A 25,702-nucleotide genomic window follows, 5' to 3' on the forward strand; every position below is an offset into this window, starting at 1 on the left:
ATACCCCACATATTATTCATCTAAAAATATAGGTTGTTTTCTAGCTCTTGGCTATTACAAATAAAACTACTATATATATTTGTATAAAAGTGTTCATGTGGGCATCTACTTTTATTTTTCTTGGGCAAATACCTGGTAATGAAATGACTGGGTCCAGTAGTAAGTATGTGTTTATTTTTTGAGGGGTGGGGGGACAGGTATTGAGGGTTGAATTCAGGGCCTTGTACTCTGGCATGCCTTTTTTCCTCAAGGCTGGTGCTCTGCCACTTGAGCCACAATTCCACTTCTGGCTTTTTGCTGGTTAATTGGAGATAAGAGTCTCATGGACTTTCTGCCCATACTGGCTTCAAGCCCACATCCTTCAGTTATCAGACTTTTTTTTTGGGTCCGGTCGTGGGGCCTGAACTCTGGGCCTGGGCACTGTCCCTCAGCTCTTCAGCTCAAGGCTAGCACTCTACTACTTGAGCCAAAGTGCCACTTCTGGCTTTTTTCTTTTTGCTTATGTGGTGCTGAGGAATCGAACCCAGGGCCTCAGGCATGCAAGGCAAGCGCTCTACCACTGAGCCACCTTCCCAGCCCAAGATAACAGACTTCTGAGTAACTAGGATTACAAGTGTGAGTCACTAGCATCTGGCTAGGTATTTATTTGTTTGTTTATTTATTTTGGTGTCAGTCCTAGGGCTTGAACTCAGGGCCTGGCCACTGTCCCTGAGCTTTCTTGCTAAAGGCTAGCACTCTACTGCTTGAGGCACTTATGGGTTTTTTGGTGGTTAACTGGAGATGCATGTCTCATGGACCTTCCTGCCCAGGCTGGCTTTTAACCTACTCCAGCCTTCTGAGTAGCTAGGATACAGACATGAGCAGCCAGTGCCTAGCCCATATGTTTACTTTTAAAAGAAAAGTTCTGGCTGGGACACTGGTGGCTCACACCTATAATTCTAGCTATTTAGGAGGCTGAAATCTGAGGATCGTGGTTCAAAGCCAGCCTGGGCAAGAAAGTCCATGAGACTCTTATCTCCAATTAACCACCAGGAAACCAGAAGTGGCACTGTGGCTCAAGTGGTAGAGTGCTAGCCTTGAGCTGAAGAGCTCAGGGACAGCACCCAGGCCCAGGTCAAGCCCCATAACTGACAGCCCCATGACTGACAAAAAAAGTCTCACAGAATTTCCTGCCCAGGGTAGCTTTGAACAACAATCAGATCTTAGCCACCTAAGTAGCTAGGGTTAAAGAAATGAACCACCAGTCTTTAGAAATAATTAACATTACCATTTTAATATGTCTTGTATAAAATTTTCTTATTTTACTGATTTTAATCTCTAGAAAAGTTACCTTTTCTCCATAGGTTTAATGCTATTTCACCTGTGAGTTGCTTTTGTTCTTTTATTCTTTTTGTGAGGGTGCCTATATTTTTCTTACTGATCTGTGTGTATTTTTTTTTTTATACGATGGAAACTTTAGAAAGTCTTACCACTCAAGAACCTCACTAAGTAGGACTGGTATGCATAGTAACTCAATGCAGTATATAGTCTTTGGGGGGAGTAATGTGTTTATTAGAAATGAAATTTCAGTTTTAAACTATCTGTATTATAGAAGGAGACAAGAATTCCAGAGGCTTATCTGGAATTATTTTTCTCTTATCCATCTTCAAGTTTATAAAGATGCAGATAATCTCAACATAACTTCTACCATGCACTTGGTCATTAAGATATGTCTGTTAGGGGCTGGGAAGGTGGCCCAGTGGTAGACTGCTTGCCTTGCATGCATTAGGCCCTGGGTTCAATTCCTTAGCACCACATAAGCAGAAAAAAAACAGAAGTGGTGCTATGGCTCAAGTGGTGGAGTGCTAACCTACCTGGGACAGTACCCAGACCCAGATTTCAGGTCCTACGACTGACCCCCCCCCGAAAAATATATATACATATATCTGTTATCTGTTTTTTCAATAACACTTTGAGGGGCTGGGAATATAGCTTAGTGGCAGAGTGCCTAGCTTGCATGAAGCACTGGGTTCGATTCCCTAGTATCAATCACATAAACAGAAAAAGCCGGAAGTAGCTCTGTGGCTCAAGTGGTAGAATGCTAGCCTTGAGCAAAAGAAGATCAGAGACAATGCTCAAGCCCTGAGTTCAAGCTCTGGGACTGGCAAAAAAAAAAAAAAAAAAAAAAAGAAACAAAAAGACAAAATCAGTAACACTTTGAACATACTACTGCACATGAGTGTGTATTTTGAATTCTTTCTTTTGATAATCCATTCTGCAATGAATACAACCATAGGATTAACTTACTAGGAATGTTTTTCAGGTAACTACATGTTACTACATCTCTCTACACATAAATATCCTATTACCATTAAGCTGTGTATACTATGTAGAAACAGTTCCTTCTTTCCAAACACCTTCCAGCCTCTGCTTTCTTTAATGTTAACTACCCACCAAAGTCAAGAGCTGTATTATGTTGGGCAAATCACATAGCTTCCTGAAGCCTCAGTTTCCTTGCGTATATACTAGTCTCTGTCTAAGAAAGTCCATGTGAGGTTTACCTCAAATAATACATATATGTAACATACAACGACACATGATGAGCCTTTGGCAAATTGAAGCAAAAAGACTCTTAGAGAATACTTTCTTCCTTATAAACATTCCAGCATTGGCCTGAAGGTAAGAGAAAGATGACTTCATTTCAATTACTGTTGCAATGACACCACCTACTTTGGTAATGTGTGATTAGGGCATTGCAGTATAGCTCATAGAAGGCATATAGGATGATCTCTCTGATTTATGTAGCAACAAGACGGGTTGCTTCCTGAGATTGATCTTCTCTCCAGTCTGATGCTCAGGTTCAACTCCTTTGTCTGCTCTTTCTGTCTTCCTTTATCCTTTCCAGATGTTATCCAGAAAGAGGGAATCCAGTGCTTTTACCATAACCCTCACCTGGCGAGCTGGGCCAACATACTATTCCTCTGTTGCTTGCCATCTCAGTTGCCTAATATCTGCTTAGAAATTCAAGGAAGTATTGAGAGGAACTGCCTCGTGCAAAGCTTTGCATCTGCTATCCCACTGCCCAGGTATCTTGTGGGGACAAGAACAGACCAGGCAGAACTGCTGCCTCTTCTTCTCTACTCTCTGCTATTCACCTTCACCATACCCCCTACTTCATGGGGGTTGATACATCCTCAGAAATAGAGAGGAAGCAGTTTGATCTGTAAAGGACTCAGCCAACTTTTCTAATTATGTCTCTCCCAATTTAAAGCACTTGTGGGTGGGATATTTTCTTGGCTGTACAAATATGTACAACTATCATCATATGTTGTCACCCACTACCTGAAGCTAAACATTATTCCTTTGTTCATCAGGAAAAAGGAAAACACCACAGTCAATCACATAAAATATTACTGAAAATAGTCATGGAGAATTGCTGCATAGTAAATTATTTTTGTACTTAACGTCTAGCCAGTATCTGACATATAACTTTTCATGTAAGCGCTTGTTAGGTAGATAGATCCAACTCATTAATGCTCTCTGTGTAGACCCAGACCTATTTGTCTGAGCAGGGCTGTGTATCACAATCTGTTGGTGGGCTTGGATATGAATAGAAATCTATTCCTGGCACTGCTACTCCCTATCTTGTTTGGCTTCCAGATTAAGACTACTACTGAACAACCACACCAATATCTTGCGGCCTGTGTATCACTGTGTTGAGGATACTGACCATATCTGGGGAGCCAATAAGGATATTGCAACTGCGCTCCAAGATCCCGTGATTCTTCAAGCTACCTCCCCATTCAGTTCCAAAGGTAATGAATTGTTCACCATATTTCTGCATTCTTTTTTTTTTTCTTGTCAGTCATGGGGCCTGAACTCTGGGCTGGGGCGCTGTCCCTCAGCTCTTTAGCTCAAGGCTAGCGCTCTACCACTTAAGCCACAGTGCCACTTCCAGCTTTTTCTGCTTATGTGGTGCTGAGGAATCGAACCCAGGGCTTCATGCATGCAAGGCAAGCTCTCTACCACTGAGCCACTTTCTCAGCCCACATCTGGCATTCTTCTGAACCCTACCTTATCCTCAGCCTATTGCTCATATTAAGTTTGTGTGTGCCATGTATGTGTTTGAAACAAGTAGTCATTTAGTTTTAGTAGTGAAAATGTTTGGTGATGACAAATAACCCTTATTAGCAAGATGGATTATTTGGATTCTTATGCATGAATGGGAAACAACTAGATGAAACTGCCATTTAAAATAGGAGAATACAGTGTCTGGGACTAAAATGGCTTTTCCCTGTTCTAATCTTGCAGTTTTTCCCAGTAATTCCCCCTTATTGGCAGGGATCATTCTAGAGAACTTTGGGGGGGGGTAGGGGGGAGGGTAGTACTAAGGTTTGAACTCAGTCTTGTGTTTATAAAACAATTGTTCTCCACTTGAATCATGCTCCCAGCCCTTTTTACTTTTTAGATAGGATCTCATGCTTTTGCTTGGGGCTAGCCTCAAACTTCCATCCTCAGACCTCTGCCTCTTGTATGTCTAGGATAACAGATATGTAATGCCACACCCAGTTTATTTTTATTTTTCTGATAGGGATTTTTTTTTGCACAGGCTGTCTTAAAACCATAATTCTCACATCTTTATTTACTGCATAGCTAGAATCACAGGCATGTTCCATTTTGGATATGTTTTTGCTATTAGCAATCTACATTTGTTCCTGTCTTCCTCCTTTAGTATAATCAATACATTATATATTATAAAGGGCAGATGAAGCTCTTAGCCTCACAGGGAGGAGTGTTCACTCATTTCAAGGTCTACATTATTAGTCTGTATTGGAAAAATGGTGGCTTCTATAGTTACTGTCTGGGGTCTTAGATTCCTGCAGCACATTTTTAGTAACGTTATTCTGTTCCCTCTCATTGATGTATAGGGGGAATAACCCTCAATATTAAATGGTTGGAGGGAGTATTGTATGCAGCCCTAAATGTCTGCACTTCAAGAAGCCTTTTCTACCCAAAAGCACTGGAGATGCTGAACAGACTATTTTTCATTACTGAAGACTCAGCTTGTCCAAGTTTTCAGCTAGAACATTTTGTCAACCAAATCTATGTCAGGAACTTGTTTCACAGAAGGTAAGAGGTCAGATAGCAGATGCTTTTCCCCCTCTTTTTCCTTTCATGCGCCATGTTCAGTTTCTCTCTCTCTCTCCTTCTCTCTCTCCCTCTCTTTCTCCCCCCCCCCCCCCCTCTCGTGAACACTCGTGCTCTTTCCTGGATTGGGTATTGAATGCAGGGCTTCTTGCTTGGTAGTTTGGCATTCTAACACTTGACTATGCCTCCAGTCCCCTTCTGTTTCTGTCTCTTTCCACACCTTTCCTTTTTCCCTGAGACAATTTCTCAGTATGTATTCAGACTGGCCTTGAACTTGTGATCCTGAGTGCTGTGAGATTGTAGGCATACACCATTATACTTAGCTCATGTTCTATTTTAAAATTGATAAATGTGCTTCTATAAAAATCCAACCAGCTGGTACCAAAGGTTCATGTCTGTTCACATCTGCAATCCTAGCTACTTAGGAAGTTGAGATCTGAGGATCGAGGTTTGAGGTCAGCTCCAGCAGGAAAAGTCTGGGAGACTATCTCTGATCATTTACTTTAAAAAGCCTGGAAGTGGAGCTGTGACTCAGGGGTAGAATATTATCTTTGAGCAAAAGCTCAAGGACAGCTTCCAAGCCCTGAGTTTAAGCCCTAAGATGGGCGCACACACAAAAAAATCCAGCCAATGGAAAAGCAAAAGCTCTTTTGCCTCCTATATCCCATTTCATAGGTTTTATCTTTTACAGTTTTTATATTTGTGTCATTTTATGGCATTATTTGCATACATTATCATGTACATATCCTAGAGTTAGAAATGAAAAACTACATGTAATGCCATTGTTTATTAGTACAGTCATATCTGCTTCATTTATGAATGAGTATGCTGGCATATACTCTTTGACTTCCTGTCCTACAGAACTCTGAGTTAAATAAACTCTACTCTTTACAAATTGCCCAGTCTGTGAGATTCAGTGACAGGAACAGAAAATGATCAGGACATTCGTATATATTAAAGAGATTGACTTCTGGTGACAGTGGGGTTTGAATTTAGAGGTTTGTACTTGCTTGGCAGGCATTCTACCACCTAAGCCACACTGTCAGGCCAGGAGATTGGCTTTTGTATATTAATCTTATACCTTCAATTCATATACAATGAATTTACATAAATATCATGTAAATACATAGGTACATTCTACATTTACAATGAATCTGAGCACACTTTCACCACTTCACAGGTTAAGGATTTATTTTGTCAGTTGTGGGGCCTGAACTCTGGGCTTGGGCACTGTCCCTTAGCTCTTCAGCTTAAGGCTAGTGCTCTACCACTTGAGCCACAGAACCACTTCTAGCCTTTTCTGCTTATGTGGTGCTGAGGAATTGAACCCAGGGCCTCATGCATGCAAGGCAAGCACTCTAACACGGAGCCACCTTCCTGGCCCAGGTTATGTATTTTATAGTGAAACAATCCTAATTCCTCGCCCTCTTGGTTGAATTATTGCTGACATTCATTTTGTATAAATGTACACACATACATAATTGAATAATTATTGATATAGCTTTGAGCAAACCATTATCTATTCCATAAATTGTACATAGCCTTTATTTGGTTGTCAGTTTAGCATTAGGCTCACACAGAGCTTCCCTATCTGCCCTGGACCCTGTCCTTCCCTCTCTTGGGAGTTCCTGGCTCACCCCAGGCTCCAAGAGTGTCCTGGACAGGGCTATCTAGCAGAGGCAGGGAACATATGCAGAAGGGGGACCCAAAAGAGGTGGTGAGGTGTGAGAGAAGGTGGGGTGTGAGGCCATTCAGATAAAAATGTCCATCCAGCTGAGGGAGGTTGTTACCCTGCACAACCCTTAGATCTTGCCAGGTTGAGAGAAGTCAGGAGGGAAGAGCATCTCTTAGATGCTCCCACTGTGCCCTTCATGCCATCAGCATCTTCTGGATGTTGTCCTGTTCCTTTTACATTGTGCTCCAGGGAGGACTTTTTCTGTTTAGTTCTTTAACTTTTTTTCTACTATTTTCTGTTTCTTTAACAGCTGGTTGTGAATGATTGAAGAATAAACATTCTTCCTATGCCTTCGTACATTATAGTTTCATCTACCAAAGTTATAATCTCTGTATCTATAGTAAGATGTTCTGTTTAGTTGTTCAATCTATACATATGTCAAGCTTTACCTTCTGTTGAGTGTCAATAGCTCTGTGATAGCCTTCTTCAATTGCAGATCCTTGGGGGCTGCCATCTCGATGCACTCTAGTCCTTCTCCTTTATGGGAACCCAACTTTCTGACCTAGATCATTTTCATTTCTTAAAAAAAAAACAAACTTAGAGCTAAGTGCTGGTTGCTCACGCCTGTAATCCTAACTACTCAGGAGGCTGAGATCTGAGGATCGCAGGTCAAAGTCAGCCAGGCAGGAAAGTCCTTGGTAGTCCACTTAACTACCAGAAAACTGGAAGTGGACCTGTGGCTCAAGTGGTAGAGCATTTGCCTTGAGCTGAACAGCTGAAGGACAACACCCAGGCCCAGAGTTCAAACCTCACAACTTGGGGGTGGGGGGAACAAAACTTAGAATATTCCTTGCAAGATAGGTCAACTGGCAAAAGATTTACTCACTGTTTGGTTGCTAAGTCTTTATTTCTTCTTTACTTTCAAAAGAAAATTTGGCAGGATACAGAAAAATTGTAGGTTGGTGGTTTTAAATATTTCACTCCATTTTCTTCTTTTGCCTGGCCTCTGAAGAGAAGTTGTTTTAATCCTTTGTTCTTCTGAAGGGAAAGTTGGTTTTTCCTCTGGTTTCTTTCAGGTCTTTTGTCTTTATCATTGATTTCTTTCATTTGAAAATGTATCTAGGGATAATTTTGTTGTTGCTGACATTTATCTTGCTTGAGATCCTGTTGACATTTGTCTTGCTTGCTTTCTGAATCTGTAGTGTGGAATCTGATACTAACTTGGGAAAAATTCTCACTCATAATTGCTCCAAAAATTCTGTTCTTTTCTCTTTTTCTTCTCCTTTTACCTTGTTCATTATGTATATGTTATGCCTTTATCGGTCATCCCACATACAATCTTTGGATTCTGTATTTCTTAGCCTCTGCTGTTTTTTTAAAAATCACTTTACATTTTTAGAAATTTATATAGAGATAGCTTCTAGTTAAAAGATTATTGTGGATTATTATGTGGATAGCCACATTGGATGGTTTGAGCAGACATAAAATATTAACAGTATTTTTTTCCCCACTGCAGACCTTTCCCCTGGTTTGATCTGACTACTGTACAACTCAAGGAAACGCCTTTTAGCCAGCATCTCTCAAATAGTCCAGATCTCCAGGACTACCTTCACTATATATACTGCGAAGTATTCGATGTCTCATTAACCAAACAAAAGCCAAAGGGTACCACAGACTCTCCATCCCATCAAGGCACCTCAAGATCATGATCTTATTCTCCTCAGATGGGCTGGGCAGGACTTATACCCTATAACAGAGAAAGGGGTAAGTCATGTAACTACAGTGTGTTTGAAAACTGTACTAATTAATGGCTCTTTGAAGTGTAAAATAAAGCAAGAGGTCCTAAATATCAACATACTTGGATGTGTCCAGCTTGCCTAAATAACCATACAACTTAATATATTATTTCCCTAGAGCAGCCATGTAAACAAATTACTGCTTTTCTCATCTCTATTTCTCTAAAAGCTAGATTAAATAATTAATAACACCACTGTTAATTATACTTGCATCTCCTTTTCCATAGTGTTAAATAATTATACTTGCATCTCCTTTTCCATAGTAATATGTACTTAAAACACAATACTACTTGATTTCCCTACCATTTTGGATAGAAAGGTAATTATTAACTAAACAATGTCAATTGATTATTTCATTCTTACTTCAGTTATATTTGATTATTCTTATGCTATCTCATCTTATTTAAAATTCTCTATCTTTCCCCATTTTTGGTAGTTCTGGGTTTTGAGCACAGGGCCTTGAAGCTTGCTTGTGCTCTACAATTTGAACAATGCCTCTAGCCATTTTGCTTTATTTTTCAGATAGGGTGTCAGACATTTTTCCCAAAGCCTTCATACTGATTCTCCTACCTCTGCCTTCCTATAGGTAGATGCCACCCCTCCCCGCAGATTGCTGGTTGAGATGGCTGCTTTAGCCTCAAATTGCAATCCCCGCCTACCCCACCCCCAGTCCTGCCTCCTTAGTAAAAGTTCTTCCCATGAAAACCACTTAAAAAATAATTGGAGCTAAGTATGATAGTACATGCTTTTAATCCCTGTATGCAGGAGACTAAGGCAGTATGATCTCCAGTTCAAGTCTATTTTGGGCTATACAGTAAAGCCTTGTCACAAATCTCTCTCTGTCTCTGTTTCTCTGTCTCTCTCTGTCTGTGACACACACACACACACACACACACACACACACACACACACACACACACACACACACACACACACACACACACACACACACACACACACACACACACACACACACACACACACACACACACACACACACACACACACACACACACACACACACCAGACCAGTCAGGTGCCAGTGGCTCATACCTATAATCCTAGCTACTCAGGAAACTGAGTTTGAGGATTGCAATTCAAAGCCAGCCTGGGCAGGAAAGTCTAGGAGACTTTTTTTTTTTTTTTAATAATCTTCAATTAACTACAGAAAGAGCCCAAAGTAGAGCTATAGCGCAAGTGATAGAGTTTTGACCTTGAGCAAAAAAAAAGCTAACAGACAGTGCCCGGGCCTTGAGTCCAAGCCCTAGTATTCACACACATACACACACCAAACAGAACAAAACCACCTGGCATTTAAATGACATGTTTTTTGGTAAAATATAGATCTTATTTTTATAATGCAAACGTCTATTTCCTTTATGTTTTATAAATACTTTTGTCAATTTACAATAGAGTTTTTTTTTGTCAATTTACAATAGCAGTAATCTCATGAAACTAAGAAAGATGTCACTGTGCTTTGGTTACTGAACAAAATCACTGCTTTTTTTCCCCCATGCCAGCCTGGGGCTTGAACTCAGAGCCTCAAGATCAGTTGGCTTGCTCACAGCTGGTACTCCACCATTTGAGTCATACTTACAATCTGACATTTTACTGATTATTTTGGAATGGAGTCTTGCAGTCTTTTCTGTCCAGGCTGGCTTTGAATCATAACACTCCAAATCTCAGCCTCCTGAGTAGCTAGGATTATAAGTAGGAGCCAACATTACCTGGGTACTTAAATGTTTCTGAGGAAACCATTCAGTAAACTTGGAAATCACCATGGTTTTATTATTGTGCATAATCATGAGGCAAGCAAAACCAGTGGTACAGTGCTAGAATAGTTTCTGATAAATATTTGGCCAATTGGGGAAAATAGATTTATCATCGAATATTAACATATGGCATACATGTTCATTTGTTCCTTCTCTCAACAACAACAAAAAAAACCACTAAGAAACATTTCTTTTACAGTGAATTCAGGTATAGGGAATAGACAAGGTAACCATTAGCCTTCAGATTACATTAGTAATATAGTGTGATTTTTTTTTTTTTAGGATTAAGAAATGAATCCAGGAACTAAAGAGCAGAAAGTGTGAATGAAGATAGAGGGGAGCTAGAGCCCTTCAAACAAGTGTTTACTAATTCCTTTTAAGAAATACAATCATGAATATACTGTAGTCTGAATTCCACTTTGAATTCCACTGTTTTCTCTGATGGCTAAAGGGGAACAGAATTTCCCTTGAAACCTTTCCTTTGAACAACAGAATTGCAAATCCTTTGTTTGCTTTGAATCTATAAATCTTAAAAAACAAAAAAAAAGCCAACTAAAATTCTTGCCAGTTTTACATCCCTGACAGACAGTCCTTGGGGACTTGCAGCCATCATTTAGAATTAACACTAAGGTGGATGGTACCCTTTCTCCCTATCCATAGCTGGGTAGCTCAGGGACCTAGCTCCAAGTGGTAATTTCCTGTCTGTAATCAAGATAGAAGTTTTGTTTTCTCTCTAGATAAAGATAGTTAACTTCTATGTAATGACTTTTATATGCCTGGCTATTTTAAAGAATGTGATTTGCCTTTGCAATCTCTTCAGTAGCAGAATAGTGACATGGATCAGTTAGTACTCCTTCAATAACATCTTCTTTTCTGTATTTGTGGAAAGGATTATCTGACTAATAGGAGATCTTATTCTACTTACTTATTTCGAGAAGATCTCATTACATAGCCCAGGCTGCCCTGGAACTCCCAATCTTCCTGTCTAAGCCTTCTGAGTGTTGAGATTTCTACATGTGTACCACAATACCCAGATGAGAATTTATGCCTAATTGTATTTCCCCAGTATGCTCCCACTACTAAGTATTTTAACAGGAATGAAAGACAAATATTGCTGCCTTTAACAAAGGGGCTGCCTTGGAGCACAAAAGGAAGATGCTGTGAGTCAGGAAAGAACTGGGAATGGAGCCAGCAGTTCTAACTCTGATCCTCAATGAAAGGGGGCGAAAGAAAAAAACGAAAACAGAAAAGATCACACCTTTTTCCTTAAGTAACTCATAGTTTGATCATTCAAGGTAAGTGAGATGGCCTTCCTCAGTGGTTCGTGAAGGAAAAAAAAACAAAACAAAACAGAAAAAAAACACACTTCTTCCCCCAAAAAAGTCAGTTTGGTTTTTCCAGCTAAGTGAGATGACTTTCTCCGTGGCTCATTTCACTTTTTCTCTTCGGGGCCAGTCGTTTTTGGATCACAGTCCTGTAATCCTGCTGCTTTGACAAATTCAGTAAAGGTCAAGGAATCAGACTTTATCCCAGTATGACTTTTTTGTTCTAAAAACAAGCCAATATTATCCCTATAGGGAAGTCTGATGCTACGGCAGAACCATGGCTCTTCAATTCTCAGTAGCTTTCGTACATGCTGAGAAATTATCTGAAACGCAAGGGTAATTTGTTTTTTTAGTAAAACTAACTTGAAAATATAACTAAATCTAAGTTTTATTTTGTTGTCTATTCCTGTCATCAGTGGTATTTCCATAAGTCAGATTGTGTGTGACTTAAATTAATTCAATGGAAAAATCGAACATTGAAGCTTCCTAGACTGGCCTTATCAAAACCAAGTTCTTTGAAGAGAAATGTCACAGACTTAATATCTTTTTTAAAGCACTAAAGATGTTTAAATGCCCCTTGCATCAGTTGGCCCCAAGTGAATTAATTTTTCTCTTTTTAATGAAAAACATGGGCGGGAGGGGGGAGGCTGGGAAGGGAGGTGAAGGATAAACAAAGGAGGAGGCTGCAATGCTTGGTAAGAAATGTATGCATTATCTTGCCCATGTAATTGTAACCCCTCTGTGTACAGTATGTTCACAAATAAAATAAAATTAAAAAAAAAAAGAAAAAAAAGAAAAAAGAAAAACATGCTACCTAGTATAAAAGCAAGGTAATATGTTCATTTGGGCCTGGTAGCCCATACTTGGATTCCCAGCTAATCAGGAGGCTGGAGGCAAGGAGGATCCCTTGAGCCCAGGAGATGGAAGCCAGCCTGGGAAAAATAGTGAGATCCTATCTCCGAAAAAAAAAAAAGTAGATAACATGTTTACATTAGGACCTTGAGTATTTCTGGGAAAGATTAAGGAATAAACTTGTCTAAAAAGAGGCTCAGCTTTAATTTGCAACTGAGAAAGATACTTCTCAAATTTTTCAAAACATATCACAAGCACTAAAAAGCAGATATTGAGGTTTCAGCTGTTTTATTAGTATCTATACTTATTTATTCTGTTTTTAGGTTTAACAGTACTGGAGTTTAAACTTGGGGCCTCATGCTTGTAGCCAAATGTACTACACCACTTGAGCCTCGTACCCAGCCCTTTTTACAGTGGTTATTTTCTAAGATAGAATCTCACTTTATTCCAGGAACAGTCTGGACTGTAATCATCCTATTTGTGCTGCTGGGGTGACAGAAACTTTTATGTCTGGCTGGTCTCTAACTGAGATTCCCCTGATTTCCACCTCCCAAGTAGCTAGGCTTACAGCCTTGGGCCAATACCTTGGATATGTTCAGTTTCTATTTTCAATCTCTAAACATAATTTGTATTCACTGAGTACAACGTCAACTTGTTATCCTATAGTCAGCTCTGATTGCCTTTTCAAATTCTAGATTTAATCCTAATAGTTAATAAAAAACGGTATTTGAATTCCTATTCTGCATCTGGGTAAGAATAGAGTCAATGAAATTGCTGTTAAAACACTGCCAAATGGGTATGTAAAATGGATTTTTTAAACAAAGCTACTGGTGATACAAGACTAAAAGACATGGTACAGGAAATTCTAAGTCTGGTATTGCAATACATTTTAGATGAAATTTTACTTGAAATCTACATTGTTTAGATTCTAAAGATAGTTTGTGAGTAAAAGTTTACACAGTTGCCTGGCATTCCCAGTGAGAATGTTAGTTGTTCTGTAGCTATGAGATTTCCAAGATAAAATCCAAATTACTGTAGGTGCCTCTTAAGAGTTCTCACCACATGATGCTACTACACTGACTACCTTCAGCTATGTGTATAAGATATATATCAAACAAAAATGAATTTCATGTTTAGATTTGATTCTATTTCCAAGACATCTTATTACATATATGCAAATATCCCCAAATTAAGAAAAGATCTGAAACAATTCTGATCCCAAGCATTCTGGATTAGAGATACTTAATCTCTACTAACCAAAACACTGTGGGCTGAGAAAGTCCTGTTCGCTTTAGCAGAATATTATAACGCAAACGCAAACATTGAAAATGTTATAAAGTATGGAGGGCTGGGAATGTGGCTTAGTGGTAGAGTGCTTGCTTAGCATGCATGTGATTCCTCAATACCATATAAACAGAAAAAGCCAGAAGTGGTGCTGTGGCTTAAGTGGTAGAGTGCTAGTCTTGAGCACAAAGAAGCTCACAGACAGTGCCCAAGCTCTGAGTTCAAGCCCCAGGATTGGCAAAAGAAAAACAAAACAACAAAAAACAAAGTGTTGAGCACAGGTGACTCATACTTATAATCCTATCTACTCAGGAAGCTGAAATCTGAGAATCATGGCTTGAAGCCAGCTCAAGACAAGGAAGTCTGTGAGACACTTATTAACCACCAAGAAGCTAGAAGTGTGGCTCAAGTAGTGGAATGCCAGCATTGTGGCACTGAGTGAGAAAGCTAAGTGAAGAGTGTTAGGTTCTGAGTTCAAGATCCAGTACTGATATAACTTAAATATCCTTCCTCTAATTCAATCATTCTCCCCGCCCACCCCCAGTAATGAGGAGTGAACTCAGGGAATTCAATTTGCTAGACAGGCACTTTATCACTTGAGTCATGTCTCTAGTAGTCTTTTTCTTTCTTTCTCTCCTCCACTCCACTCCCCGCCTCCAGTCCCTTTTTGCATTGGTTATTTGGTGCCCAGCTAGCTTAGACTGTGACCATTTTACCTATGTTTCTCATATTGCAGAGGTGTGCCTGCTGCACCCAGTCACTGTACTTCCCCTGTAGCTGGGATAACAAGTATGTGCTACTGGTTGCTGTTGGTTGAGATGGAGTCTGGGGAACAGCTTTTTGTCTAAGCTGGCCTCAGACTGTGATCTCCTAGTCTCTACCTCCCAAGTAGCTAGAATTATAGGAGACACTATGCCCAATTTTCAGTGATTCTTTTTTGGGGGGAGGGGAGAGTAAGGGGGTCCTGAGTTTTTTTGCTCAAGACTAGCACTCTACTACTTGAGCCACAGTTTTACTTCCTGTGTTTTGGTGGTAAATTGGAGTTGTGGCAGGAGGATATATGGACTTTCCTGCCTGGACTGGTTTCGACCAGGATCCGCAGAGATCAACCTCCTGAAGAGCCAGACTCCTGAGTAGCTAGGCTTACAGTCCTGGTAATTCTTTAAGCATGTCTGAGATTCACCATTGGATCATGAGGGTCCCCTCCTATGTACCATATATTGATCTAAAAGTTGTTTATTTTTTTTAATGAACCAATAAGCAATTGACTTTTTGTCTAACACTTAAAGCAACTTATTAGGAACTTACCTGAGATAATAGGATTATGAGAAATTGGTATTTGTGAGGATTACTAGATTTTTTTTTCTAAGGACTCTACCTTCTACATTCTAGGATAGTGGCAAATACTGAAGGCTTGGCATCACTTCAGAACACTTTTTTCACAGGACCTCAAACAGATACTGTAATGCCTATAGTTTCCAAGAACTTGTGTTGGGGTCTCATAAACTTTTTGGCCAGGCTGGCTTCAAACCACAATTTTTTACCTCTACCTCCCAAGAAGCTAGGATTACAGGCATGGGCTACAGGGCCCTGGCTATCACAAAGATCTTTTGTGATGTAATGGGTAGTAGATATTTTGAGAATTAACTTCCTTTCCTTCCCTTCCCTTCTTCTTTCTTCCTTCCATTTGTTTTGTGGTACTAAGGATTGAACCCAGGGCCTCATATATGCTGAGCAAACAGTCTACCATCAAGCTGCACCCTTGGCTCTTTTATTTTGAGATATGGTCTTACTGAGTTGTCAAGACTGGCTTCAAACTTAACGTTCCTTCTGCTTCAGCTGTCTGAGTAGCTGGGATTGCAGGTACATACCACCATACTAGACATAGAGAATTACTTTCTAAATAGAAATCAGAAGCAACTGTTGTGCTATTGTGGTACTTTAAAATAAGATGGATTTACTTACTGAATGGGGGTAGAACGTGCCTGTAATTTCACCTACTCAAGTGGTAAAAATCAGGAAGATCACAGTTTGAGGCCAGATGGGGTAAAAAGTTTGCAAGACTCAACCAATAAGCCAGGTATTGGTGGCATGCTCCTGTTATTGCTATGCAGGAGGTATAGTAAAGGATCATGTCCCAGGAAAAAGTGAAAAGCCATATCTGAAAACTATGGCAAAAAGAAGCGGTGTTATCACTCAAGTGTTAGACTAATTTCAGCAAGCACAAGGTCAGGGTGTTAAAGAGGAAAGGTTACAAATGAGATTATATATGCGGATGATTTATAAATTTTAAAATGCTCCAAATGGAGAGAACTTTTAAGCAAAAGAAATTTATCATAGACTTTGTGCTAGAAAGATGAGCCACAAAGAGTTTAATGTGTCCCAGTACTGGAGAGAAAAAGATTTATACAGAAGAGTAGTAGGGTAGGTAGTGGTAGGTGACTGGAAAAAAGCTTCAGAGGGCCTTCAAGCATAAACTAGTTGGGACTAAATTGTAAGCAGAGGGAATACAAAGATGGTTTCTGGGGCTGGGCTCTCTAGCTCAAGTCTGTAAGAGAAGTAGAGATCAGGAAGGATCATAGTTCCAGGCTAGTCTGGGTAAAATGTTAAGCGATATCCCATCTCAACCAATAAGCTGAGTGTGGTGGTACATGGCTGTGGTCCCAGATATGAGAGAGGATATAGGTATTGACTTCTCTCCCCAGGCTAGCCCCAAACAAAAACTCAAGATCCTATCTAAAAAGCAACCAGAAAGTAAAAATGGAGAGAGGTTTGGCCCAAATGACAAGACCCAGACCCTGAGTTCTAACCCTTATAATGCTAACCCTTATTCAGAAAGTTTCTGAATAGTAGTTGGCAAGTGAGAGCCTAAAAGCAGACCTCTTGAATCTAAAATGCCCACAGAGAGAGGTTAAAGCAGGAAGCTACTGCTGTATTCTAGGACTGAGGCAATAAAGGTCTGAAGAGTGGAAATGGAGTAAACCTGAGGGTTTAATTACCATAGGAATAATGATAGTTATTGATTCAAAGGAGAGGGAAGAAGCAACTACCATGAGTATGGGGGATTGAGGTAAAATGTCACAACAGACAGAAAAAGGATTGGAAGAGGAGGAGGTTGTGCTGAGACAATGGTAGCACTGTTACAGAACAATATAGGGAAACTTTGTATATAACTCACCTTCATGTCCTCAAAATCTGTTATCCCTATTTGAGGGAGATTTGAGCAGTTTACATGGATGAGTTTTCGGCCACTGATGAAGTTTGTAGTAAAACACTCCTGTCCAAAAAATAAAAACACCACCTGAAAGTGTGCTGCAATTGGAAGGAAAAGGAGAAAGGAAGGGAAAGGAGAGAAAGAAGCAAGGAAAGTAATCATACTTATCTCTAGTCCTATATTGAGAAAATTTATTTTGTATCATAACACTTTTTTGTTTTTTGTCAGTTATGGAGCTTGAACTCTGGGCCTGGGTACTGTCCCTCAGCTTTTCAGTTCAAGACTAGTGCTCTACCACTTGAACCCACAGCACCATTTCCAGTTTTCTGAGTGGTTTATTGGAGATAAAGAGTCTCACAGCCTTTCCTGCCGGGGCTGGCTTTAAATATCAATCTCAGATCTCATCCTCCTGAGTAGCTAGGATTACAGGCGTGAGCCACTGGCGGCTGGCTTTAATTACACATTTTCTATCTAAGCTCTTTGGGCCCTGTCCCACAGCTCACTTGAGCCACAGTGCCCCTTCAGCTTTTTCTGCTTATGTGGTGCTGAGGAATCGAACCCAGGACCTCATGCATGCAAGGCAGGCGCTCTACCACTGAGCCACCTTCCCAGCCCTCATCTAAGCTCTTGATTCAATTTCATACTGCTGCTTCAAGGTTTTTTCTTTTTTCTTTTGTTTATCCCTCCAACAACTAATGCTTCTTCTTGTCTCAATTATATTTTTAAGTGCAAATGGTTTAAGATCTTGGGTTATTTTGTAGTAGCTTAAAGTCATAGTTGGCATTGGTAAATTAAGAAATTTACAGTTGGGCACTGGTTGCTCATACCTTGTGAGCCCAGTAATCCTAGCTATTCAGGAGGCTGTGATCTGAGAGGATTGCAGTTTGAAGTCAGTTCAGGCAGGAAATTCTATGAGACTCTTCTCTCCAATTAACCACCAGAAAACCAGAAGTGGAGCTGTGGCTCAAGTTGTAAAGTTGAGTGGAAATGCTAAGGGAGCTCAGTGCCAGTGGCTCATGCCTATAATCTTAGCTACTCAGATGGTTGAGTAGCTTACATGCCAACCCAGGCATGTAAGTCCATGAGACTTTTATCTCCAATGAACCATCAGAAAACCAGAAGTGGAGCAGTGGCTCAAAGTGGTAGATCCTTGAGCAAAAGAGCTCAGGAACAGCACCCAGTCTTAGTTCAAGTCCCAGGACCCACTCCATCCAAAGCTAAGAGACACTACCCAGGCCCCGAGTTTAAGCCCTAGTACTAGCATAGAACAAAACAAGTGTTCACCTTGAGCTGAAGAGTTCAGGGACAGCACCTAGTCTCAGAGTTCAAGCCCCACAATGGACAAAAAAAAAGTTTACACTGTTTTTTGGTAAAATACATTTGGGCTAATTGGCTAAACTTAGGTATTTGGAGAAATTTATAGTAGAAGTCCAGGTAAGGAATTTGCAATTAAAGCAACTTGCAACTTGACATCTTTCTACAGAAAATATATTTTGAAATGTATTCTTTTTTTCTGGTCCTGAGGCTTGAAAGCAGAGCCTGGGTGCTGTCCCTGATCCCCTTTGTGGTCAAGGCTATTGCTCTACCACTTTGAGCCACAATGCCACTTCTGGTTTTCTGATGGTTATTTCAATGTCTCATGGACTTTCTTACCTAGGCTGGCTTTGAACTGCCATCCTCAGATCTCGGTCTCCTGAGTAGCTAGGGTTACACCCACTGGCACCTAGCTTGAAATGGAAATTTTTATAAGAGAGGGTTTATAAAAATGTCTTGGTCTTGCCGGGTGCTGGTGGCTCACGCCTGTAATCCTAGCTACTCAGGAGGCTGAGATCTGAGGATCGCAGTTCAAAACCAGCCCGGGCAGGAGAGACCATGAGACTCCTATCTCCAATAAAACCACCAGAAAACCAGAAGTGGCGCTGTAGCTCAAGTGGTAGAGCGCTCGCCTTGAGCTGAAGAGCTCAGGGACAGCGCCCAGGCCCAGAGTTCAAGCCCCACGACTGACAAAAAAAAAAAAAAAAAAAAAAAAAAAAAAAAGTCTTGGTCTTTATTCATAGACTGTAGAGAAATGGAACCACAAGGAGGGTAAGGAAACAAATATGACCTTCTCTTTCTCTCCCCAAACAGAAATATATACATCAGCTACAGACTGGTTGTGCTAGATACAGTGACAAAGTATATGCTTATCATATGCAAAACCCCAGGCTCCATCTCTAGCATATTCCCCCTTCCCCTACACCGCAGTGACTTTCCTTCTAGTCCAGGATTTTTCTTTTCTTTTTTTCTTGGTCGTGGGGCTTGAACTCTGGGCTTGGGTGCTGTTCCTGTGCTCTTCAGCTCAAGGTGAGTGCTCTACTGCTTGAGCCACAGTGCCACTTCTGGTTTTCTATTGGAGATAAGAGTCTCACAGACTTTCCTGCCCGGGCTGGCTTTGAACCGTGATCCTCAGATCTCAGCCTCCTGAGTAGCTAAGATTACAGGCATGAGCCACTGGTGCCAGGCTAGTCCAGGAGTTTTCTAAATACTCTTTTTTGTCAGTCCTGGGGCTTGAACTCAGGGCCTACATACTGCCCTGACCTTCTTTTGCTCAAGGCTAGCACTCTACTGCTTGAGCCACAGCGCCATTCTGGGCTTTTTCCATTTATATGGTACTGAGAAATCGAACCCAGGGCTTCATGCATGCTAAGCAAGCACTCTACCACTAAGCCACATCCACAGCCTGTATATATTCTTAATGAAGAGGAGGTAAAAACACAGGTCAAGTTAGAGAGCATGAAATTTTTAAAAAATGTTATTTTTGTATACCTTGTATTGAGGGAAGCCTAAATAGCTAATCCAATCTGCAACTTTCTCTGGGCTCCATGTCAGATATTCAAAGTCTTTTATATGCTGGAATTGGTACCGTTTATTAAACAGTTCCACCAATTCTTGAGATGGATCAAATTCTGAACTAGAGGATGTTCCCTCATCCTGAGACATTGAGTGATATAAGTCTAAGTATTCTGTACTGATAAAAGAAAGTAGTTTTTGGAGTTCTGGAGATGAGACTGAATCATCCATACTCACTAATTCAACTTCACTATCTCTAGCTGTGTCAGTTTCTTTTTTGGACAATTTTCTTGTTTGATACTCAGGGTGTGCACGCTCATCCTTGTCCACAGAACCATCAGATTTGATTTGCTTTGAACTGATTTCCTCGGAAGATTCTGCATGTTTCTCCCCAGTTTTGTCTTTACCTGATAACTTGAGATTTTTCTCTACTTCTATTTCCCCTTTTACTTCTAGTTTGGGCGACTGTGGTGGAATTTGATCTGTTTTATCAGGTGATTTCCCTGAATCCTCTTCTGAAAACTCTGATTTAGTCTGCTCTGGCAGTTCTTCGCCTTTCTCCTCTGTTGATTCTTTTAGTGTTTCCTCTAATTCAGACTTCTCTAGTGTTGCCTGTTCTGTCTCCTCACTTGATTTCCTCTGCTTCTGTTTTTGATCTATTGGTTTGGTGTCCTCTAATGACTTTCTCTGCCTCTTCTCTGGTTCCATCTCTTGTGGTACTGCTACACTAGCCTCTTCTGGTGGACCTGTAACTTTTTCCTTATATGACTTTCTTCTTGTCTCCTTTGGAATTTCTGATGGCTGTGGACTTGTTTTGTCAATTGATTTTCTTGATTTTTCACCAGAAAACTCTGGTTTGCTCTCTTCCAGTGACTCTGGAACTTCCTCCTTAGTTGAGTCTCCTGGTTTTTCATCTGGAACCCTTGCCTTAATCTCTTCTAGAGACCCTGGATCTGCTTCTTCGGTAGATTTTCTTGGTCTCTGATCTGAAAATTCTGGTTTGCTCTGCTCTGATAGCTCCATACTTTTCTTTTCAATTGAGTCTTTTCGTGTTTCTTCTGTAATTTCCTCTTCAGTCATCTTTCCTGGCTGTACTTTCTCTTCGACTGATTTCTCACTTGGTGTGATCACTGGTGTGATCTGGCCTGAAGGCTCTAGACCTATTTCTTCATATTGTTCCTCAAATAGTTTCTCTGGAACCTCTTGTTCAGTCTCTTCTGGTATTTCCAATCTTGACTCGCCGATAGAAGCTTCTGGACCTATTATTTCTGTAGCTGACTCTGTGAGTTCGTAGTATGTAAGAGCTTGGTTAACCTCCGCCAGTGGATCTATGTAGGTCTCATACATTTCATTCTCATATGTTTCATCATTCTCATACCTTGGATTCTCATACCTTTCATCGTAACCCAGTCTGGATGTCTCTGATTTCAGCCCTTGGGCGCTCCCTGGTTTAGTTGGGCTGGACAGGTCTCTCTTGCTGTGAGGTTCTTCCTGGGCTGTCCCGGTTGGCTCCCGCGGTACGTCCTCCTCCCCAGCCTCTGCTGACTCTGGCTCTTGCCCAATCGCTGAGGATGGCTGTGGGCCTGCCCTTCCCGCAACGCCAATCTCGACAACCTCGTACGTGCCACTAAGCCTCGGACGTTTAAATCTCTCAAAAAGCGTGTTCTCTTCTTCGTCAAGGCTGAAATCATAATCCTCGGGGTCAGCTGACATCGTGCAGCTCCGCGGGCGGACGCGCCCCGGCCGCCTAGCAACCGCGACTTCCGACAGCGTCTCTATGGACACCGCGGCTTCCGGCGGCGGCTTCCGGACTCGGCCCCAGTTGAGATGGGTTCTCCCAAGCCCGGGCTTTTAGAGAAAAATTAGCGACCCGACCGCGCCGCCAGCCTCCGCTTGTCCGGCCGGCCCGGGGCCTCACGCTCTTCCCGCGGCTGCTTCGCCGTGGCTGCGGGACTTGGGTTCGGCTCCATTCGGTTGGGCTCGGCCGAGGTTCGCCTGGGCTCGGCTCCGTTCGGCGAGGCGAGGCTCACCGCCTCGGCGTTCGCTCGGCCTTCGGCTGTTTCCGGAGGCGCTCGAAGCCCGCGGCGACGAGGCTCTGGGCGCGGGCTGCAGATGTCGGGCCGGCAGGCGGCTGAGGGGCCGGGCTTCTGGAGCCCCGCAGTCCGCCGAGGGTCGGCGGGAGACCTCGGGGACCGCCCGCGAGTGAAGGGGAGCCAGACGGTCGCCTCAGGTAGGCCAGGCCCGGGCGCTGGGGGGCGAGCGCCGCCGGCCTCAGGCCCCGCGCCGCGCTCTGCCTGGGTCCCCGCGGCGGGGCCGCTCCGCCTCGGCCGCCGCCGCTGCCGCCGCGCGGGCCCCCGGGGCCCCCGCGGTCCTCGTCTCCCCCATTCAGCCACGTCTCGGTTCCTCTCCCGCTTCCTTTCCGGAGTTGAGCCGCAGTGGTTGGGGACGGGGTCGCTTCCCCTTTCCGCTCCCCGCCGTCTCGCTGCCCCAGTCGGGGTTCACATCCCACCTGCATCCGCCCGCCCCACCTACGGCTGCAGACCTGCCTCCCCTCCCCCCGCGTCGTGACCCCCTCCCCCCCCTCCAGCTTCGGGCTCCTCGTCGACCTCGCCCCCGGCCTCCCCGGCCTTCCTCCTCCTCCGGCCCCCATCCCGGCCGGCAGGTCGCCTCGGTGTCAGGGCGGGAGGGCGGAGGAGCCGAGGCAAACCGAGCGTGAACAGCCTGAGCAAAGGCAGGAACTAGATGTCGGCAACCTCCCCCTTTCTCCAAGACAGCGTCTCCATTTCCACCCACACAAGTTTGTTTCCGCGGGGATCACTTGAGTGTCCCAAGATGAAAGGGACTGCCGTCCTACCGTTTCTTCCTGGGCATCACCGGGGATGCACTAAAAGGATGCTCTCTGAAATACAAAAGGGCAGAAGGCTGCGGGATTGGTTTCACTAAGTACTTAGCAAATGATTTTCCAGGTATGAAATAGGACGCGAAAAGGACAGTGGTTTGGGTCCTACTGAGGAGCTAAAGCATCTGGATCCTCCACTGTAGACGACTGTGAGACCCAGGGCAAGTTACTTCATCTCCTGCTCTGAGTTTCCTCTTCTATTAGATGTGGGTACTAATAACACCTGCTTGGTAGGGGTAGTGGGACTGTGTGGGCCCTGTGTCTAAGGCATTTGGTGTAAAGCATACCTTACCACTATTCTCAACCATTACAAGAATAAGGTCTGTTTTCACCCAACTAAATTCCCCGTGCTGCCAGAGAAGGTGTTCCTTGGATATATATATATACCCCTTCCTGTGTATCCCTTCTATTTGAATCTCAAATAGCTCTCATCTTACAATGTTTACTTGTTCAGGCTTTCTCTCTCCCCCGCCTCTCACACACACTCCATCACCTATCTGTGAATCTTTCCCATGACCTTATGTTCTTATTTTAAACATCTTAACAGTTTTTGCCTTTTATAAATTTTGAACTTTTCATACTTATTGTAAATTAAAAATTAATGGCATGTTTGATTATGGCATTAGAAATGATAAGCATGAATCAGGATGTAGCTCAGTGATATTTACCTAGCATAAATGAGGCCTTGAGTTTGATCCCCAGCATCATAAGCAACAACAAAACAAGAGAAAAGAAAAAAACAAAACAAAGAAATCCTAAGCTAGGCATAGTTTCTAAAAGATTAAGGAAATAAATACCTGTCCCCTTTGGATATTACTGTTTATAAATTAAGTGTATTCTTTTTTTTTGGGGGGGGGGTCTGGTCTGGGGCCTGAACTCTGGGCCTGGGCACTGTCCCTCAGCTCTTCAGCTCAAGGCTAGCGCTTTACCTTGAGCCACAGCACCACTTTCGGCTTTTTTTCTTTTTGCTTATGTGGTGCTGAGGAATTGAACCCAGGGCCTCTGGCATGCAAGGCAAGTGCTTTACCACTGAGCCACCTTCCCAGCCCCAAATTAAGTGTGTTCTAACCTCTTCTTTAAGTCCTTGTGTTTATGACAAACACAAAAGCCTTTCAAATAAAGTATAAATGTGATAAATATGAATATGATAAATATCAAATCTATTATCTTTAAATATATTTTTGGAGTACTCATAAGACCTTTCTATTTAAAATGCTTGTTACACTAGAGTATGGCCCAGTGTAGCATGCATGAAGACCTGGGTTCAAGTCCTAGCATTATATACATGCAAAACAAAAGGAGGATAAAAGCTGACTTCTATTTATATAGGAATTTGTTATTGCTCTTTTTGAAATGATAAGTTTACATGTATTGACTACTCTGTGTCAAAGTAGAAAAAGAATCATTTGTTTATCTGATTCAATCCTGTCAACAATCATTTTCTTTACCATTAAAATTGTTTAGAAGGATGATGTACAAAGGGGTTACAGTTACATAAGTCAGATAAAGAGTACATTCTTTTTGGACAATGTCACCCCTTCCCAAAAGAACAAAATACACCCAAGAAAAGGTAATGACCAAGTTAGCTCTGGAGTTTTACTGTCTATATGAAATTGGCACCTTATTATGATGAAGTAACTGTCCTTTTTATTGTCTGTGACTCCAGGATAAGTTTTAGTCTTTATTTTCAAGGTGTTTTCAGTTTGATGAAATGAGGATTCCAATAGCAAAACAAAAATATTTCAAAATGTTTTGCAATTGAGTGTTTTTTTTAAATTATAGTTCTTTATGTACTTTCCCCCTAAGAAGCCTCTTGAAGGAGAAATAGAATCTATCTTGCCTATTTTTTCTCCTACAATCCTTGATGTTTTATCTTCAAGGTTCTGTAAATATTAGCTGATTTAAGTGATCAAAGAGAGTCTCAATGCAGAATTTTGTATGTGTATTCAGTGAATGTGGGAAATTAGGGCTGAGATAACCAAAGCTAATCCTTGGATTAGAATTGTGTATACTATCTGGAAGCACGTCTGTCAATGTCTCGAAGCAGTCTTGTTTGTCATAGCCAGGGGCAGCTCTTACTGACATCTAGTAATTGTAGGCCAGGGATGTTGCTAAGCATCCTGTAGTTATTGGACTATCCCTGCAATGAAGGTTTAGTTCCTAATATTAGAAAAACCCTTGGTGGAAGTTAAGCTGGATTTCTAAGGCAGTGTGGAAATACTGCCAGAGTTTTATAGACTTGAGAGTAAGCATTACAAATTGTTAAAATTAGGAGTTTGGATCTTTCTGTCACTTTTCACCAGAAAATATTTCAGTAAATAAGTAGTAGAGAAACTAAGAAGAATTGAAACTGAAAAATGTTTCTATTGCCCTCTCATAAAACAATGTAAAATAAAAGATTGGATATTTACTTGTTATTGAATTCAGGGCTTGGAAATTTCAATGCACCTTATTCCTTCAAAGCAGGGATTTGTCAGTATCCAAAAGAACCATAACTGTTGTTTTTCTTTGTTGTTGGTTGTGGGCTTAACCCAGAGCCTGGGTGCTGTCCCTAGCTTTTCTACTCAAGGTTAGTGCTCTGCCACTTTGAGCAACAGTGCCACTTCCGGTTTTCTGGTAGTTATTTGGAGATTAGAGTCTCACAGACTTCCCTGCCTAGGCTGGCTTTGAACCTCAATCCTCAGATCTCAGCCTCCTGAATAGCTAGGGTTATAGATGTGAGCCATTGGCTCCTGGCCCATAACTGGTTTTAAAAGAGGGCCTTCATGTTTGTTAGCTAAAATTTGGTAAAGGGAGAAAAAGGCTTATAAATTAAGCTCCTCAGTGGTCAAGATGTCCTTACTGTTTTAAGAACTGTGAATTATTTATTTTGTGATACTAGGGTGTGAACTTGGAGCCTATGCTTGCTAAGCAGCCACTTTTATATATT

The 25,702-nt window shown here is 41.8% G+C and overlaps 3 protein-coding genes across 16 annotated transcripts in view; 2 read left to right on the top strand and 1 right to left on the bottom strand.

The window, feature by feature from the left end:
• Window positions 1-8,659, top strand: part of Noxred1 (NADP dependent oxidoreductase domain containing 1) — a 23,899-nt gene extending 15,240 nt beyond the window's left edge. For all 6 annotated transcript variants that reach the window (XM_070028859.1, XM_070028860.1, XM_070028884.1 and 3 more), the window contains exons 4-7: window positions 2,885-3,065; window positions 3,640-3,794; window positions 4,908-5,109; window positions 8,319-8,659. In XM_070028859.1, coding sequence (XP_069884960.1) covers window positions 2,885-3,065; window positions 3,640-3,794; window positions 4,908-5,109; window positions 8,319-8,511 — 731 coding nt within the window. In that variant the 3' untranslated portion in view covers window positions 8,512-8,659. The remainder of the gene's footprint in view (window positions 1-2,884; window positions 3,066-3,639; window positions 3,795-4,907; window positions 5,110-8,318) is intronic.
• Window positions 1-21,675, bottom strand: part of Samd15 (sterile alpha motif domain containing 15) — a 23,913-nt gene extending 2,238 nt beyond the window's left edge. The window contains exons 1-3 of one of the 6 annotated variants that reach the window (XM_070028819.1): window positions 19,851-21,670; window positions 17,010-17,108; window positions 6,655-8,549 (exon numbers count right to left, since the gene is read on the bottom strand). In XM_070028819.1, the coding sequence (XP_069884920.1) occupies window positions 8,523-8,549; window positions 17,010-17,108; window positions 19,851-21,587 (1,863 nt within the window). In that variant the 5' untranslated portion in view covers window positions 21,588-21,670 and the 3' untranslated portion in view covers window positions 6,655-8,522. Of the gene's footprint in view, window positions 1-6,654; window positions 8,550-10,235; window positions 10,297-10,421; window positions 12,019-17,009; window positions 17,109-19,850 lie in introns of those variants that run through there. The other 5 variants (XM_070028814.1, XM_070028831.1, XM_070028801.1 and 2 more) reach the window with 5 other exon arrangements.
• Window positions 8,527-25,702, top strand: part of Tmed8 (transmembrane p24 trafficking protein family member 8) — a 56,803-nt gene continuing 39,627 nt past the window's right edge. For 3 of the 4 annotated variants that reach the window (XM_070028904.1, XM_070028889.1, XM_070028890.1), the window contains exon 1: window positions 21,826-22,104. In XM_070028904.1, the coding sequence (XP_069885005.1) occupies window positions 21,987-22,104 (118 nt within the window). In that variant the 5' untranslated portion in view covers window positions 21,826-21,986. Of the gene's footprint in view, window positions 8,567-21,825; window positions 22,105-25,702 lie in introns of those variants that run through there. The other variant, XM_070028897.1, reaches the window with a different exon arrangement.

This window comes from Dipodomys merriami, unplaced genomic scaffold (assembly GCF_024711535.1).
Source record: "Dipodomys merriami isolate MVZ:Mamm:240054 unplaced genomic scaffold, mDipMer1.0.p SCAF_1, whole genome shotgun sequence".
In the NCBI taxonomy this organism is placed as follows: Eukaryota; Metazoa; Chordata; class Mammalia; order Rodentia; family Heteromyidae; genus Dipodomys; species Dipodomys merriami.